The 20,075-nt window shown below is 40.7% G+C and overlaps 1 protein-coding gene across 3 annotated transcripts in view; it reads left to right on the top strand.

Moving 5' to 3' along the window:
• rbks (ribokinase) overlaps positions 1-20,075 on the top strand; it is a 72,523-nt gene that overhangs the window by 40,170 nt on the left and 12,278 nt on the right. For all 3 annotated transcript variants that reach the window (XM_030443416.1, XM_030443415.1, XM_030443413.1), the window contains exons 7-8: positions 3-94; positions 19,641-19,829. In XM_030443416.1, coding sequence (XP_030299276.1) covers positions 3-94; positions 19,641-19,829 — 281 coding nt within the window. The remainder of the gene's footprint in view (positions 1-2; positions 95-19,640; positions 19,830-20,075) is intronic.

Below are 20,075 nucleotides of genomic sequence, written 5' to 3'. Positions count from 1 at the left end.
AGTAAAGACGATATTCAACCCAGCGCCAGCCATTCCTGACTTGGATACAGGCTTCTACACAGCATCGGATGTGTTTTGCTGCAATGAGACTGAGGTGATTTATCATAAACATACACAGACACATACACACAGAGCTACGTATTTATCACAGCAGCATTTATGCCTTTCTCACACATGCAAATAATTACAAAAACAAAGCAGCAAAAAGAAAACTGAAACAAGTCCCACACAGCAAAACTGTGGGTTGACTAGCTGCCGGCTTTCACTCTGCACATGTGCACTTTACAGTGATATCTTGATTTGACATCAAATTTCGTGGTCATTTTAATTTGAAGGGTTGCCAGTCGTTTTAGTCAGCTGCTGGCTAGCTAAAAAAGTTCATGTTAGCTCCGTGAGTTGCTTGAAAAGTCTTTCTTCAGGTGACATTTTAATGTTTCCAGCTGAACCATTTTAAAATATGTGTAATTCTGATTCTGCCTTGTTCTTTACATATTGTGGCATCTTAATGACTAGGAAGTACATAACATTTTGCAGGGATCCTGTAGGAGCTTTAGCTGGCAGCCACGCAACAAGCTGCAATGACTGCAATACAATCCTTGGGGGCAACTGCTCCTGTCAATTAGGGCTGCTCCATTATGGCAAAAATCATAATCACGATTATTTTGATTGATATTGTAATCACGATTATTAAAGACGATTATTCATTGATTTGAGAACAAGCACTTATTGAACTTTGAACTCTGGTATTTCTTTTAACACGATTAGTTTTACCTGAAAAACAAGAAAAATGCAAATAAATAAGAGAAAATATATCAATAAAATGAATTAAATAATGTGTAAAAATAAACACTTTCCCGGTGCGACTCAACCATAGGTCCGTTGTGGTGGCAAAATATAATGCTGTTGACACTTCTCTTGCAACGTTTCCGCGACATTCGTCATAAAGGGCAGGCAGCGCAATTCTGCTGATATGGTGACGTGTTGGTAACACATACCGCTTGTCCAATGTGTTATTTGACTAATTCCTGACCTTTTTCTCACTATATGTCATTTAAATAAATATATAGATATAGATTAAAATATAGAGCCCAGGTTAAGAAAATACCAGAATTACTGTTTACATATGCACTTAATGGCTGCATACATATCATGTTCAAATACTGAGGCTGAAGGTGGATGCCAAGTCAACATGCAAAAGCAAAGAAAACATGGCAATAAAGAAACAGAATTGTGCTTTTTTTTCTTCTTTGGCCTTTGAATTAAAACATGGTTACTACTGTAGGTAATAAGCTAGTTAGCCAGATGATAAAGAAGACAAACACACTGTATCATTTATACATTTGTTTTGGAAAAGCTAGAAAAAAGATACCAACATCAACTAGGTGAATGGTCAATCGAGTAATGATTGTGAGCGTCAAGACAAGCTTGGTTTAAGTGTGTCCAGTTAACACTTGGTAACATTGGGAGACTTCTTGTGCAACCCTGAGCGGCGTTCAGGTAGAAATATTTCTTCTCATCTTCTCTGTGAAAGGAAAAGATCAGAGGTTTGAGATGTTATGAGCGCCCACACATGCAGACACTTTTTCAAAGTGATTCAACCGTACCTCCTGGGTCATGACCCCGTCAGCACATCAATAACCCCTCTGCTGCCGTTAGCGATATATGTCAACCCTCTGGTATGGAGAAGAGAATAAGTATCTCTCCACCCTTTTACGGTAAAAACTAGTGTCATGGCACTTCACATGTCTTGACTGTTAGGTGATGACAGATGAGTGAGGGGGGCAGGGATAGATGGGAATCGTAGTAAAAACAACAAGGCAGATGTGCACTTTGGCTGAGTCAGCCGCCCTTGGGGATAAAGTGGATGTGAGTTTGCCTGGGAGCCTCTATTTGATGTGGTGATGCAGGGTGAAGAGAAGCTGTAGCCAGGTGTGGGGACATGAAAGGGAGAGTTGAAGAAAGCTCAACATGTCTTCTCTCTTTTTTTTCCTTTTTTTTTAAGCGTGTCAGGCCCTGGAGGTAGTCATGTTATATATTATGCAGTGTGCAGGGGTGGAAAGAACACTAAACTATCCCACCCAGGGACAGATGAATGTGAAATAACATTTAAAATGAGTCTGCTTTACATACATCTCTCTACAAAACAAGTAATGTCTGTCTGTGTGTGTGTGTGTGTGTGTGTGTGTTTGCCTCAAATATCTCTGCGGATCAGGATCAGACTGACCTGAGAGTTTCAACATGGCTGCTGCGTGGTTCAAGGGTGTGCAATGTCGCATTTGTTTGGACTGCAATGATACCGTGAATAAGTTATTTCAGAAATGCTTTACGAATTCCGCTAGCATTGCTAACCGTAGCCACCACAGTCATGTGCGCACCAGAGCCAATCACTGCATACCGTAGCCACGTGCGCACCAGAGCCAATCACTGCAGAGCCCACCGCCACCCCCCACCTTTAGAAACAAGCAGATTTATACCTGCAGCGGCGCGAGCTGGACCGGGATTTTGCCGGCGGTTCGCTCCCGTTCTGTTCTGTTCATCTAAACTGACTGCTGTGGATTAATGAGACTAAACAAGTCCGGACCGAGTCTGGACCCGGAAATCTCCCTAATTTTCGGCAGTTAACGACAATTTACAGGCTGTGAACGTGGCGTTTGTCCGTGCTGAAAATTGTCGGAAACGAACCATGACGTCAGTGGAGCTCCCGGAGGTGCAAACGGCTCCAATTTGCATATGAATAGCAGCGAAACCACGCCTGGCCAGAGAATGTGTGGGCTGGCTTGAATATCCTCACTCAGTATTGGATGAAACCACTTCTCATCAACAAGCAAAATCACTCGTGATTGGTCACCAATTTTTTTATTTATTTATATTTATATTCATTATTCATTCATTTATATTTATGGTATCATCAAGGACATGAATGAATTTACTGAGGAAGGGAACATTTGCCAGGAAGGTGTTGTTTATTCAAAGAAAGAGTTTTATTAGCACAAACACAAACACACAGCATGTACAAAGCATAATCTGCCCACACAACAAACGGGAAGATCACAAGAGGCCCAAAATCCTACAGCACCGCGAAGTGTCTGTTCCTGCAGACGTCTGTGGTGCGCTGCTACTTCGGAATCGCCTCTCATGTGACTGCAGTGTGGCACAGAGCTTGGTGAGCTCCCGGGTGCGAAAGGACGGAGGTCGCACAATTCATCCGGACACCCCGTCATCTTGTGCCGTCTTCCTCCTCAGACATCAGGTCCATGGCGGCGCACTTCGAAAAGTCCACCTCATCCTCAGCTAGCACTCTGTCTTGCTTCCAGCAGCTGTAAAAACAAAAAATAAAGACGATCAGTACTGCGCGATGCACTGCGTATGGACACAACACATCTATTATTTAATAGAATAATAGTCACATTGACAAAAACGGATCTAATCTAATAAATCTTACCCTCTTTGTCTTCGATCGACTCCGAGCTGAACTCCTCACAGCCTCCGCCTGCGATGCAAGATCTGCTTGTTTGTTGTCCTGCGTACTGTCTCGTAATGTCTTACAGGCAGCTGGAAAACAATTGAAGAGAGTGGTATGAATAAAGAAACGTAATTCACAGTCAAATTAAACGAGGGAGAAAACAGTAGTGATGGGAATTCCGGCTCTTTTACGAGAACCGGTTCTTATGGCTCGGCTCACTTTCGCCTCCCAACTGGCTCCTCAAATTTTTTTTTTTTTTTGTTGCTTTGATTAATTTATTGCCAAAACTAATGATACATGGTGTGTAAAATTAATTACTAATGTACAAAACATATATTATATGAAATGTTTATTATTTATATGGCATAGTATACTCAACATGGAACAGAGTGCTACAAAAAATACATTTTAAAGTACATAGCCTTTTGCACAAACTATGTCATAGAGCTCTGGTTGTAGTTGGAGGTGGTTGTGGTGGTGTACTGTAGAGGCAGCAGCAGCAGCAACAGTTGCGGCAGACAAACTGACACTTTCATTAGCAGCAGGTTCATTTGTTTGTCTTTTTCCTTCCAACTGCACTGATGGATGTACAGTTCTAATGTGCATGTGCAGGTTATTTGTAGAGCCTGCTACGTAGGAGATTTTAACCTTCAATACTCCACACTCACACTTACTGCGTTTCCTGCCGTCACTCATTTTCTCACCTTTTCAGTGTGTTGTCTCTGTAGTGGCTGTTCCCCCCCTCCCCCTAAGCCCCGCCCCTCCTGCCCAGTGCGGACACACAGAGGGCACCACACATTGTGTAGTTGACCAGAGAAAGGGGGCCAAGATGGCGCCACTGTAAGACGCTTCTTCTATGCGCTGCCGAAGCTTTTTTTCGTTCGGGGCTTGAATTCGCCTGCCTAAGACTAGAAAACATGTAAATAGTTTGCTAACGTTGTAAAAAATTGTTTTGAGGCCTGTTAGTGAAACGTTGACCCACTTGTGTTTTTTTTTTCGTGGACTTTCTCCGTCGGGCTCTGCCCACAACGAGCTAACGCAGTTGTTAACCGTGACTTTGTTTGCTTGCTAGCTCGGTGTCCAAACTATTGTCTGTTAAAAAGGCTCCAACCGCTAAATAACTGGTTCTGCAGACATGTTGTCTACTCTGGAGGATGAGGAAACGGCAATGGACGAGTCAGCGGAGAGTCTTAGGCCCCGTCCAGACGACAACGTTTTTTTCGAAAACGCACACGTATTGCATCGTTTTGGCCGACCGTCCATACGGATCCTGAAAACGCAGCGCATGAAAACGCACTTTTTTGATAACGGGTCTCAGGGTGGAGAAATCCGAAAACGCAGCCCTCCCGTTTTCATGTGGACGGCGAATCCGCATACTTTCCAAAACGATGACGCCATCGCCCCACCCCGCGACGTCCCATAACAACAACAACAACAACAACAATGGCGGCCTACATGCTCGTGTTAGATATAAGATATTGAGCCTTTCTTGCAACTTACTCTCCTTGTAGTTGAGTGTGAGTCTCAACAGCAGTTCAACCTCAATAACGGTCCACACAAAAGATTCTGGTTTCCTTGCACTAGCCATTTTCATCTTCTTCTTGTTGTGTCCGGTTTCTCCGTCTACTGTCTGTTTGTTTACAGCGCGCAAGCTTAATGCGCATGCTCCGTGTCTTCTTCTCCGTTTTTGGTGAATGTCAAGCGCCACCTAGAGGCCTGGAATATGAACTACAGCGTTTTCGGTCGTTTTCAGTGGATCCGTATGGACGCAAATATTCTTAAAACGATGACGAGGAAGACGGAGAAAAAAAAGATCGTTTTCGCCCATGTGGACAGCCCCTTATTAAACGGTGCCATACCTGCGCCAAATCACCTGTGGAGGCTGAAACTTCTCCGAGCACTAGCCCACAGAAAAAATCTTCGCGCCGTGAGCCGAGGTCGGAGCCCTCTAACGCTGTCCTGCTGGCGGCCATTAACAAGCTCACTGAGTCGCAGCATGGCTTCAGGGAGAAGCTGGAATTCATAGAGAGGTCCATAGAGAACAATTTGAAGAGTATTCAAATGCTCTTTACTTCAGTGCAAGCTGCGGAGAAGAAGGTGGAGGAGCTGGCATCCAGAGTGGATCCCCTGGAGCTCCAGATTAAATCTTTGTCTGCTGAAAATAAGAAATTGGTGGAAAAAGTGAATGACATGGATGCGTACTCCAGGCGCTGGAACTTGAAGGTATCCGGGATTCCTGAGGCTGAGGGCGAGAATACGAAAATGATGGTGATTGAGATCTTCTCCCGTGTCTCACCTGGTCTCGCCGACTCTCTTCAGAAGACGGTGGACATCGCCCACAGACTGGGACCACGGAGGAGGAGGGAGGAACAGCATCCGCCGCGCCGCATCATAGTTCGCTTTTCGCACCGAGCTCACCGAGATCAAGTCTGGGCGGACGCAAAACATTCTGAGGTCCTTAAGCAGAAGAACGTGAAGATAACGGAGGACTTAACTCAGCAAGTCAGGGAGGCGAGAGTGAAGCTGTGGCCGCTGGTGGAGGAGGCGAGGAAGCAGAACAAGAGAGCAGGCTTCAGCGGCCCTTTTGCTATTATTGGTGGTAAAAGGATCTCTGTAGAGGACTTGACATGAGGTATTTGCATGAGCAGGTGTTTGATTGTGAAAAAATGTAGGTTATATACTAAGCTGCATACTTTCTGAATCTTACGCTCTCTTGATATTCCTGCCCCCTTTTCTGAATATAGAAGATGTTTTTTGAATTGTTAAAGAAGGATAGCGTTCATTCTCTTTACTTGTTCATATGCTTTGCATATAATTTGTTCCGTCCAAGAATGTTTCTATTGGTTTATACTTCTATATTCGTTCATAACACGAAGGTGATACCGTTTACATGGGTCAGTTTCTAAGATTGTTCACTCTGAGGATAGTTTTTGGTTTGTGAATTCCGGTTTTGCACATTTCTCAACCTTTAGTAGAAACTACTGTTTAAGTAACATTGTTCATTAGTGTACTGTGTTTTGCGTGTATACGTATGTTCGTTATTAATTTTTCATGTTTTTCTCTTAATGTACGGGGAGTACGAGATTTAACTAAAAGAAAAGCTTTATTTTTATTTTGTAGTTATCAAAATAAGGATATGTATTTTTTACAGGAGACTCATTCTTCTTCAAAAGATGAAGCATTCTGGCGCAACCAATGGGGAGGAAAAGCTATATTTTCTCATGGTACTAATTTTTCAGGAGGTGTATTAATTTTATTCAATCCTAAATTTACTGGCGAGATTCTGTATACAGAGGCTTCTGATTTGGGTAGATGGATTTTGGTAGTAATTAAATCTGGGGATAATACATTTATTTTGGTAAATATTTATGGATTTAATACAAGGAACTCCAATGTCACACTGAAACAAATTTCCTTCAGCATCTGTTGTCGTTGGTGGTGACTTTAATGAGGCTCCAAACTTATGTACAGACAGATACCCTGCAAGGGGCAATCAAGATCATTTTAACCCTATTATATATGATTTCTGTAGTAAACTTTCGTTATTAGATGCCCTGAGAATTTTACACCCACATGAAACAAACCTCTTTACCTGGTTTAAAGCAGATCTCACCCAAAAATCTCGGTTAGACTTGGGTGCTTATTTCTGACAATTTGGCCTCTTTGGTCCGAACATGTAATATAACTGCTGCTCCCTTAACTGACCACGCTGGAATAGATATCTCTATCTCAAACTCAAATTCTCTTTGTCGCAGCAAACCTGGATACTGGAAATTAAATGCTCCTTTCTCCAACATTCAGATTAACGGTTGGGTATTAAGCAAATCATCAACAAATTCAAATCACTGTCTGGATTTACTCCTATGTTAAAGTGGGAGTTATTAAAATTTGAATGTCAAAAGTTCTCAAGACAATTTGGAAAGCACCAATCCAGAGATCGAAGCAAGAGATAATGATAATGTAAGAGAGCTGAATGAGATATTAAATATTCCTGTTCCAAGTGATGAAGATAAACTAAGATTACACTCATTAAGGGAAAAATTTGATCTTTTTTTCCAAACAAAAGGCAAAGGGAGCGTTCATAAGATCTCGAGCCAGATGGTTGGAACATGGAGAAAAAAATTCATCTTTCTTTTTTAATTTGGAGAAAAAACGAGGTGAAGCAAAAAAAACATCTGCTTTATATATTGACAATAATCTATCTAAAAATGAAAAGGAAATATCTTCTTTTATATCTAACTTCTATCAGAAGTTATACACTTCCTCATTTGACCCTCAGGCTTGTCGTGTCTTTTTTGACAAAGTATCCCCATTTATTCCTAAAATCTCCAGAGAGAACTGTGAGCTTTGTGAAGGTCCAATTACTATAGAAGAATTGCAGTCTGTTATTACAAAAATGCCATCAAACAAAAGTCCCGGTCCAGATGGGTTACCTTATGAATTCTATGTGACATTTTGGGAAGATTTAAAACACATGTTGTTGGACGTTTTTGTTGAATGTGCCAAAAATAATGAGTTAACTGTTTCTATGAAGCAAGGCTTAATATCTCTCATTCCTAAACCCAGTAAAGATCTCCTTTATCTTGATAACTGGCGACCTATAACTTTGCTCAATTCAGACTACAAAATTCTTGCTGCACTGTATGCTAATAGATTAAAATTATGCCTAGAGGAATTTATTTCTGTTACGCAAACAGGTTTTATGAAAGGTCGGCACATCTCTAACAATATTCGGCTCGTTTTGGACATTTTAGATTACGCAGATTTATTTGATGAAAAGTCACTGATTTTGTTTTTGGACTTTTACAAAGCTTTTGATTAATGATTAATAAGACTAAGTGTGAGCTAATGACTGTACATGATTCTGACATTCTTTTAATAGATGGCATAAAGGTAAAAAAAAAAGTGGTAGAATATCTGGGAATTACAATAAACAGATCTACAGATGAAAGGATCTCTCAAAACTTTTTGCCAAAAATTGAAAAATCTAAATCGATTTTTAACTGTTGGTTACAAAGAGACCTTACTATTATGGGTCGTGTTTTACTTTCTAAGGCAGAAGGTTTATCTAGATTAGTATACCCAGCTTTGTCTTTATATGTTGATCGGAAAACGTGTGGAGCTATTGATTCACTCTTATTTAAATTCGTTTGGAGAAACAGGACTGAGTATGTAAAGAGGAAAACACTTATCAGACAATACTCAGAAGGTGGTCTTAATGTCTTAGACTTTCAAACCATTAATAGTATATTTAAAATCAACTGGTTAAAACATTGTTTGGTACATAATAATACCCCCTGGTTTTTTATCCCCAATCATTTGTTTGCCAAATGTGGTGGTTTAAAGTTTTTGCTTTCGTGTAATTTTATTTCAAGTAAATTGCCTGTTAAACGTGCCAATTTCCATAAACCAGCCCTGGACTCATGGAAAATCGCTTTCAAAAACAACTTCTCCCCACACACGTGTCTTATGGAATAATCAACATGTTGTATACAAAAATAAGACCCTATTTTTTAAGGAATTGTATGACCAAGGTATTGTGTTTATTTATGAGCTTCTAAATGATACTGGGGATCTAGCTACTTATGAAGAATTCACCCAACAAAGAGCATTAGATATCTCTCGCTCTTTGCATTCCAGAATACTTAAAAGTATACCTACTAAATTACTATCTCTAATTAAGGCATCATTTCTGTATGAACCTTTCTCAGGAAGGATTCCCACACTGTGGCTTGGTGGAAGGGCTTTTGAGGAACGTTCTTGTAATAATGCTCATATAAGGAGTGTTTTTACTTCTATTCATAGTCAATATCCCAACTCCTTTCATCGTTGGAGAGAGATGTTTCCTAACATCAGCAGGAATGTCTGGACCGAATTTAACAGATTTCTTATCCCCGGTAAAGTTAAAGAAGTTCATATTAAACTCTTACATAGATACTATCCCTGTAATGAATTCATTAACAAGTTTAGACCCGATGTGTCCCCTTTATGTTCCTTCTGCAAAGAAGACGTTGAGTCATTTTCTCATTAATTTTATGGATGCCTCCATTCTACTAACTTTTGGAATCAAATGTCTTTATTAATTTGGGAGTCTTATAAGATCCTGGACACAATTACAGAAGATATGGTCTTATTTTTGAGTGTTGAATCTAACAATAAGGAAATTAATGATGTGATAAAATTGCTGTGTCTGCTTGGTAAATTTCATATTCATAAAGCCAAATTTCTTCAATGTATTCCAAATGAAACTTTGTTCAAGGTAGAGCTCAATATTTTATTTATGATTTTTTATGAAAAAAATTGTGGACTGTACTGCCAGATGAAATGGTGCTGCTGTTATTTTATTTGATGAAGTAATTAATTAATTTAGTTATCTAATCTTTATATTACTGGTTATCTAATTATCTAATCTTTATATTACTGGTGCTTGTTTGTTTTTGTTTTTTCTGTTGTTTTTTGTTTGTTTTTTGTGTATTAATACTCCCTGTACATTTGTTGTTCGTCATGTAGGTCATGTCATCAACATGCTAATAAAATTTTGAAAAAAAAAATAAAAAATCGTGTAGTTGACCAATCACGTGCGTCTTGAACAGAAAAAAAAGAGGAAAAGAAAAAAAAACAAAGCGGCTCCGGCTCCCAGACAGGAGCCGGCTCCGATCATTCACTTCAAAGAGCCGTTTCGTTCGCGACCGACACATCACTACAAAACAGTAACAGTTACTTACACACAATGGCGTCATTATCGGCATCGTGTAAATCTGGACTTGCAGACGTGGCTCCGAGCTAATAGGAAGTCGCGGCCTTATTATGAGGCGAGGTTAGTCTGTCAAAACAATGCTCACAGCGATAAACCTCCGTGTCCCTCTGCGGCAGCGAAGCTCCGTCCGTCGGCAACATTCTTCGTGGCGACCCGGCAAAGCTCCTCCCGTCCGCGCAGGCCTCCTCTCGACAATGGCCGGGCCGCTAGCCTAGCACTGCTAGCTAGCTTAGCTCCTGCTAGCTAGCTTAGCCGAACTTGCTTCGTGTCCAATAAAACACAAACACTCCGACTGCGACAGGAGAGTCCAACTCACACACTCACAGCACGTCGTCCGACAACAGTTCACAGTCTGTTACTGTGCGTTCAGACCAAAAGCGCACAAAGAGGAAAATCCGCCTTGTCCACTCCACCTAAGTCGCTCAGTCACCCTGTTCGGTCTTGTTTCTAAATTTAAATGGCCCGCACGCCACTCTCGTTAAACACCACCACCAACTACTGCGGTAGCACAGCCCATCCATTTACTGACATCGTTGATCACGGAAAGTTACTCGTTGAACAGTAACTTGATAACGCACTACGCGCGCGCGCGCACGGACACACGCACAGCCACTGGAGAAACTGCTATGTAGGGGTGGACTGGCCATCGGGAGTACCGGGATTTTTCCCGGTGGGCCGATGGACGGCCGTTTTTTATTTTATTTTTATTCATTGATTTATTTATTTCTGCTGCGCCTGTCGTTTCTCTGTCGACCCCAAGAGAGTGAGAGATTGGCGAAAAAAAATCTAACTGACCTTAAGCGTCTGTCCGAGGAGGACAGCAGCAGGGCCAGGCTGCCTGCTGGAGGGAGGAAAAAGTGTAGCGAGGAGCCTCAGATAAACATGCGGGAATTAGTTATCAGCAAACGGGCACACCACGAGAGAGTGTCCCGCAAAATGATCAGGGTGATGGCGGAACAAATGTACACCACCGTGAGTGACAGCAGAGATGAGGAGTTTGCAGCGAGTGCTGGTTGGCTGAATCGTTTCCTCCGCCGCAACAACTTCACTTGCAGAAAGATGCCAGAGAATTTGCCGAGAAGCTGGAGAAGTTTGTGACATTTTCATCCCAGATTTTTGCCCCAAATAAACGCCCCTGCTATTATTTGGTGATTTACGGTATGATAACTCTCCCGGCCGGGGAGAGAGACATGCATCACAATGCTCAGCTGAAGACACAGCGGAGAGGTGACGAGTAATGACCGTAATTAAGGTTTCCAGCGCCATCTCTGAACGAATGTTTGGTAGGAACCAAAGTTACGAGGGTGTTATTCTCGGGCCGACCTGACTGAGGGACGACAGCAGAACGAGACATCAAACAGTGTGTTTGTGCAAGGAGCTACTTACCTGTTTGTTGACATCCGTGTGTTCCGGTAGCTAGACTAAACTAGTCAATCCGTCGAGCGTGCACTTACTCCCTCACTGGCGGAGACGGAAACGTAATCCAGCATTTTCGTGTTTATGTTCATAATGTACATGTCCATGTTACAGCCTGTCATGAGCCATGAGCCTTACAATAGCCTGTTAAGCCTATTAAGTGCACACTCGATGGATATGCTAGTTTGGTCTAGCTACCCGAGCACACAGATGTCAACAAACAGGTAAGTAGCTCCTTGCACAAACACACTGTTTTAACTACTTTTTTATTAATTGTGAGTCATATACGCTACAGTGCTGTGTGCTAAGGTGTCTGCTGATGTTTCATAACTTTTGGTGTGAGATGTGGAGCATGTTAAGACGCTTAAAACACAGTGTAAAGTATCTTTTTACATAACATTGGCCATTGCTAATGACATACAACGTAATTACTTAATCTAGCATACTTTCATTAAATAAATCAATTCAAGCTAAAATATAAGGGTCCATAATTAGGCTATACTAAGCCTCATCTATTTATACCAGAGATTTTTTTTAAATGAAGTTAACACCTTTTAGAAAAAGGTCACCTGGGGTAGAACTCCCCCTGCTAACCTGATTTGCATTTGTATAGCGCACAGCATTTTCATTTACATGTTAAAGCCTCCCCTAGAATCAGGGGGAGGGGGGTCATGGGGGGACAACTGCCAAGCAAGGCCCACGTCAATTTCCGACAATTCACGGCAGTTTTCGGTGTTGCCTGCAAATTGCCGTATGCAGTCGCAAACCTGAAATTCCACGTCAGTCTACAGTGCCGCATACTGACGAAAATCCCACTTTTCATGCAGTGATCTGTGGATGTTCGTGTGTAGCTAGCTGCTAGCCGCTAGCCCACCCACACAGCCCACCTCCCGAGTCGACAGACCGGACGCACCGGCACGTCCAAAACCGGACTTATGGTAAATAATGTCCACCACGCTTTTTCGCGAACATTACCGTCACGTTTGCTTTGTGTCTGGTGCAGGAAGAAACGGTAAAAACGGGCTTTTGTCACGAAAGTGTCCAAGCATCAAGTTTGGTTGTTGAGGAACGGGAAGTTGTGGGAGGGACGGAGGCGGATGAATGACAGGCAACAACGGTCGGTGTAGAGACAGCGATATTGAAAGTTGAGAGATTTGTGACATTTAGCGTATTTGGAGTGTATAGTTAGTGTGTTATGTAGTGTTTGGTGTAGTGTGTTTAGTGTGTAGTGGAGTCGGTTTTTTGTTTAATGAGTCAAAACAATGAGGAGAGCCCAACTCCACCCCCCACCTTAAGAAACAAGCAGATTTATAGCTGCAGTGGCGCAAGCTAGATCGGGATTTTGCCAGCGGTTTGGTCCTGTTCTGTGCATCTAAACTGACTGTTGTGGATTCATGAGACTGAACGAGTCCGGGCCGAGTCTGTTCAGGTCTGAGGAGATCCGGACGTGCAAGGACAACAAACTGAGGATGTTCGTGTGCAGCTAGCTGCTAGCCCACCCCCACCACCACCACCACCTCCTGAGTCGACGGACGTGCCAGTGCGTCACGTGACCAATTTAAGATGATGTAGCAGCAGGACGCAGCCTCCGTGAGTCTCGGTTCCGACCTATGTGTTGGAGCTGCCTTCAACTATATACCAGTTTTTAAATCGTGTTGATAGGCCAAGTAAAACCAATGTCCGCCACGTTTTTTCGTGAACATTGCGGTCACGTTTGCTGCACGTTTGGTGCAGGAAGAAACGGTCAAAACGGGCTTCCCTCACGAAGCAAGGAAGTGTTTGCTTTGTGCTACTCCTTTTCCTATTGGTGGAAAAAGGCACTCCACCAACCAATCACAAAATTAAATGACAAACTACGTGATTTGGTTGCTTAGGAACGGGGGGAAGTTGTCGGAGAGACAGTGACGGTGACAGCAACAGAGATAGCGAGTTTTGAGAGTTTGTGACATTAAGCGTGTTTGGAGTGTATTGTTAGTGGGTTATGTCGTGTTTAGTTTAGTGTGTAGTGGAGTCGTTTTTTTTGTTTAAAGAGGCAAAACAATGAGGAGACTGCTGAATGTTCAGCAGGCAGGAAGGAGCTGGGGGAAACACATCACTACGTATAACTTTGTAAATTTCACTTTTTTTTAGCAAACAGCAATTTATATATTTGCATTATACGTAATAAAAATAGTTCGTTAAACATATTTGTGGTTTTCACAGTAAAAAATCAAAATTTTATCGACTCGGATTTTATGTTTTTTGTGATTTAAGGTCCATTGTGTTAATACAGTTTGTCAAAATGAAAAAATAACTGTACAGTCACATGTGAGGTTGTGCTGAAAATAATGACACCAAGATGATGAAATATTATGGCAAAATCAAAATAGTCAAAAACAGCCAATTATACCCTGGAATATCGGATTTCACAACAAACCTAAATATCCCTGATGTCTCACCTTCAAACACAGCGTCATTTGGTCATCCATGAAAAAGCTACTTAACCTCCCACTTTTCTATAGGAATACATATTTCCTACAGGCACTGCACTAGTTATCTAAAAAAAGGATGTACTGTAAGTATAAGGCAATGGGTTAACAGGCATTTCAAGATTAAATCTAATTCAAAAGGGGAAAAAAGGACAACATATGAGAAGAATGGAGTTGTCCCCAAAAATGGAGAGACACTGCTTCATTTAAGTACAGAAAAACGGGTTGAGATCCCTTTACATGTTGTACATTTGAAGATCATCAATGTGTGTGCAAGTTTTTCATTAACGTTTGACACAATGTTCATAAGTGAGCCGGATGTTGCTGCACAAATAATTGCATTATTTTTGTATAGCAATAACAAGAGCTGTAGTCAAAACATGAATTAATGGGCTATTAAAGTAGATGGAACTGAAAGTCTTAAAAGTAATTTTGCCACCTAAAATGTGCTTATAACAGTTATATCAATGTTACTTCTCACAAAGGCCTGCTGAATAATTTAGTTTACACTATGCAAAAATAGTAAGGGATATTGGGATATTTTAGTGTTTCACTTGACTGCTTAATCTGTGTCATATTTGAATTGTTCTTTTGTTTTTTGTGGTCCCCAAATCATCTAATGTAAGGACAGCAGGCAGAAAAAAGTCTTAGCTTATTCAGAATGCTACTTTATTGTAATCGATCAGCCACAACATTAAAAGCACCTTCTCAATATTGTGCAGGTTCCCCTTGTGCAACCAAAACAGTTCTAAGCCATCAAAGCATAGGGATGTTTGTTGTGGATCCTTTGGGTTCTGTTTGTTAGTGAATGGGGCTCCATTGATTGGACTTTTTCAGTTCTAGCAAGTCCCACAGATGCTCGATGGCATTTGGATCGGGGGAATTTGAGGGGCCCTGGTCAACACCTTTAGGCTTTGTTGTGTTCCACAAGCTGTTATTGAGAAGTTGTGGCGTGTCAGGGTGCATGGTCCTGTTGGATGGGGTACTGCCATCACTGCCCCATTGTAAGGGCGTGTACTTAGTCCACAACAATGTGCGGTGCATGTCAAGAGGCTTCCACTTGAATGCCGAGACCCTAGGTTTCCCAGCAGAACATTGCAGTTCAACAAGATGATCAGTCTCATTCACATCACCTGTAAGTGGTTGTAATGTTGTGGCTGATCATGTGTATATATACCTGTGTTGATATCACTAAATGTTATTTTTCATCCCCGCTAAGTAGATTAGGTGTTCACCTGTGTCATGTTTGTTGGCTGGTTGACTGGTTGATTGGTTGGTCGGTTTGATGAAGAAAGACCCCATTCATTGTAGGTTTTGACCCGGGATTTTACTTTTCAATTTCTTTAACATTGTAAGATAGAGTGGTTTTTTGACATTTTCATTAATTTCTTAGTGAAGAAAGAATTATTCTTGATGAAAAAAATCAGATATATTAAGGTGGCTGGTGTCTATTATTGACTGCACTTTGAAGTGAACCCTAGATCCGGTGATTTAAAACTATGATTAAGCAGTTATAGGTGGTTTTAAATGGTTGTACATTTTTAAGTGTAGGTCTTGTCAAAACATGACACATTTCAAATTACCCCGCACACGTTCCTACTACCATAATTTGTGGTGTAATGCAATAAAGGACTAAATATATAATCAATAAATATATGCAAAGGAAATATTGTGATGTATAAAAGTCTTGGGTCCAATCATACCAATCCTCTATCCATACTCCTATAGAATAAAATGATTTATGGTAACACAACTTAGACATCCTGTCAATAAGAAGAGATACTTTGAGAAATCACTTGCATTTTATATCTGAACACTGTGTAAAGCAAAAGTGAAAAACTCTCAGGCCAAATAGCAAAATACAGATACACTAAATTACTGTAATAACAGCATATTATCTCCACCCTCTGGCGATATGCCTAAACATATACATTCTTGCAAATACACCCACCATGTCAACAGCTTTATACTGCATATGCTTTAAAAAATAGGTGCACACTGTGTGTGTGTGATAAGCGCGCGCGCACACACACACACACACACGGAAACAGACAGCGAGAGAGACATAATTCAACTTTCTCATATTCTTGTACACAGAGGGAGGTAGATTGATTCCCTGCCCTGGTGTGAAGCTGATGACTAACAAAACGGCTCTTTTTCTCTCTTGGCATCCGACAGCACCGGGGTGGCTGCGGGCTCTAAAAGCACTGATACACTCCGCGGTTTATTTTTGAACTGTCCAAGGTCATTGTTCACTTTGACAGATCACAAAAGCATGGAGGGGGGATCAGATACTCAGACCCCTGTTCGCGCTAGCGTGAGCCAAGCCATGACCATGTACTGTGCGCCGTGTGTTTGTGTGTGGTCTCACTGTACCATGCTCAGGCTGAGGGGTATAGAGGGGGTGGGGGTAGGTGGGGGGCTTAAGGATGACAAAGTGCAGGCCCACTTTGATCCTCAGCCCACATGCTACGCTGAAGTGCTTTCTAGTTAGGGGAACTTATCTTTGATGTCCACCTGAGGAGCTCACGTGCCAGCATGGATCCACATTTTTGTCATCCACAGATCTGAAGGGGATCTAATGATAGCAGCATACAGTAACCAGAAATGTATTATGAGTTTTTTAATGCCTGTATGTGTTCCATCCTGCTACTATTTCTAGAGCAAGTTAATTATATAGTGCTGTAGAAATTTACTACAGCAAATTAAAGTGGAAGTCCACCCTAAGATCCTTTTTTGTAGTTACAAACACTGTTTGTCACTATACAGGTTTTTTTTACACTTTGAGGGATTTTTTTCTCTTGGTTAAAGTAGGATAAAGGTTGAAGAAATTATTGAAATACAGTGATTGAATACTTGTGTGGTAGAGTACACAGGAATGGCAAATGAATAACAAGCACACTTGTGTCAACTTCCATGCAAGTTTGCAAAGAGTTTAAGAACAAAAACAATAAATAAAACACAAAATGTCATACATTATCTGGAGTAGAAATAGATTTTTAATCAATTTCTTCAATTGTAAGTCAACTGCGTGAACAAATGACTCTGAGTTAATCATTTAATATATATGAAATACGTTAGAAAACTGTTTTAACTGCTGACATGATTTATTTTGCTGCAAAATGAGAGTAAGCTACATTAGGAGTTAAAAGAGCAGATAAAGTGAACACAAGTTACTTGAATGATGAACTAAATAACACAAAATAATGAATCAATTTTGATTACAACGCTCCTGTCTGCCACTATTCACCAAAATATGTTATATTTAATATATTTAGGCTACTAAATGGCTGACATTAGAAGTATATATGTGACGAGACACTTTCTGGTGTATTTGACAATGAATACAATTTTTATTGGTTACATTCTTAATGCTGATTCATCGATTAATGATTAAACATTAACATGCCTAACTGAGTGTGTGTGAAATGTCTCCACATATGTGTATGTGGAGGTGTGTAAGGGTTAGGAGGGGAAAGAGAAACTGTCAGTCAGATAAGAAGATAATGCATTCAGTATTCTGTCATTTGTTTTTTCAATTTGCAAAACTGAAAGGATACAACAAATAATACTACAAATTTTACCCTCACATAGCACAAAGAATAAAACATCTGAACCAATTGGGCACCATGTCACACTGTAAGTTGGATCATCATTGATCAGCATTGCTGTCTAGCACTAACTTGTAATCAACGCTTTAAAGTGTGTCCTCGAACGTTAAACCAAAATTTGCACTTATAAAAAGAAAGCTGCTACATTTCTGTTTCCTTCTATATCAGTAAAATACACAGCAGTGATGGTAAACGCTTTAGCAATTTTGTTCATTGCTGCTCATTCGCAAAAAAAGAGAAATGTTTGGCGACACATTTCATAGTAATTATCACTGAAACGTGGCCTTGCTAGGCCTGTCACAAAAACTGCTTTTGTTTTACGATATATTGGTCCCAAAAATAATTGCTTCAGACAATATTATTTTCCTTTTCACACCATATTATGCTATTGATATAATGTAATAGCATAATAATGCAAGTTCATGGTTTTAAAGAGCAATTAACTTTAAGTTTGTAATAATTTTCAAACATTTGAATTGGAATGGAAAAAAATAATAATATCCAAGATAAACAAAACAAATGAGATAAAACAAAACAAAACATTAACATTCTTCTTGTTCCTGTTCTTGTTCTTCTACTTCTTTTTCTTCTTCTTCGTGTTCTTCTCCGTGTTCTTCTCCTTGTTCTTCTTCTTCTTCTTTTTCTTCATGATCTTCTTTTTCTTCTTCTTCTTCTTCTTCTTCTTCTTCTTCCTCTTCCTCTTCGTGTTCCTATCCGTGTTCCTCTTCTTCTTCTTCTTCTTCATGTTCCTATCTGTGTTCTTCATCTTCTTCTTCTTTTTCTTCTTCTTCCTCTCCTTCTTTTTCCTCTTCCTCTTATTCTATATTTTGAGGAATTTAGTGTTTTGAACTCTTTTGTAAGGAAAGCATTCTTTGCTTAAAGGAAGGAATTTAGCAGGTCAGTCTAGGACACTTGAAGCTTCTGAAAATGGACCCAAAGGCTTTTTTGGCTGTGGATGGGGTAGATTGCTGGCCAAACAGGTTTGTTCAGTCTATAAAAACTGGCATGAATTATAGAAATATTCAAAGTGAAAAAAATATTTATAATTTTGATACAAAATATGATAGTGTTTAATCCCATAAGGATTGGTGTCATATGAATTTCTCTCTAAAGCCTCATATATGCTTGCAGATCAGCCTCCAGCTGCCTTTAAAACACCAGAGAATTATGTTGTGGCTCATCTGTATCGTGGGTGCCACTCACTCTGTAGAGAGCTGCTGTGGTTCTAATTCTCCTTGAAGTTCCCCAAACATCAGCTGTGGAGTCCTGCTCTGTCACTGTTTAGTCATTTTGGAGCCAGATGAAGCAGCGTCATCAGAGGATCTACTCTTTGAAAACGCTTGGCCCACAGACTGCTGATGGATCCAGCAAATCCTTAACAGACTGAATGTGTTTTATGAGCCTGTCTGACCACGGTCAGTGTTTAATTAAGAGCTGACTCATCCCAAAACTGTTAATATGAAACAGTAAACTATAGCAAGTAAGCAAAAACCTTTGTAAAACAATACTAATTAGGGCCATATTAAATGGTTGTGATGTACTGAAACGTGTTCACACAAAACAGGCTTTGTATTTGACCCTTTTTAAAAGGCAAAAGCTTGAGGCATTGACATGTCACGTTACACACAGTCCTTGGGTTTTTGCCTTGGGGATTTTCCATAATGCAGTTCCTTATTTATCCTACCAGTATCCCACACTGGAGCTGGTTTTGCCCCATCTTTAATTTTAATTCCTAACCTCTGATTAGCTTGGCTCTCTGACCTAGAAAAGAAAAATAAACTGGTTTAGAAAAAATAGTGTCCTAGTATCATCCGATGCTAAATGATACGAATGTTTAAATGATTGTGTTATGTATGTGATTATACAGTGATTACACAGTGCTGAATGTTTTACCTCTGCTCCTCTGATACTGTGTCTCCACACAGGCCGAGCTGCTGACTGGTTCCTCAGTAGGTAATGTGGAGGAAGCACACAGGGCCGGTCAGGAGCTGCTGAAGCGAGGCTGTGGGTCACTCATCATCACTCTGGGACCCCTAGGCTGTGTGGTGCTTGAGGCACCGCAGTCTATCTCAAAACATGTTCCAACTCCTGCGGTGACAGCAGTGGACACCACAGTAAGCGTGATACAGTTGTGTATTTTGTGTTTGTATTTCCACAAAATGGACAAAACATCACAATCTCCCAGATCCTGTCTATTACGTGTTTGTAACCACCAACATCCAAAAGCCAAAACTACTGTAAGTTATGTACAGAAATTCATGTTTCCCAGAGGATAAATCCTACTGACACTGACAGTCCCCTGACTTTTCTTGTAGCGCCACCTTAAAGGGATATTCCGGTGTAAGTTTAATCCATGGTCT

This window comes from Sparus aurata, chromosome 16, assembly GCF_900880675.1.
Source record: "Sparus aurata chromosome 16, fSpaAur1.1, whole genome shotgun sequence".
Lineage (NCBI taxonomy): Eukaryota > Metazoa > Chordata > Actinopteri > Spariformes > Sparidae > Sparus > Sparus aurata.
The sequence above is the reverse complement of the archived record's forward strand: the minus strand, read 5'-3'. Positions and strand labels throughout refer to the sequence as shown.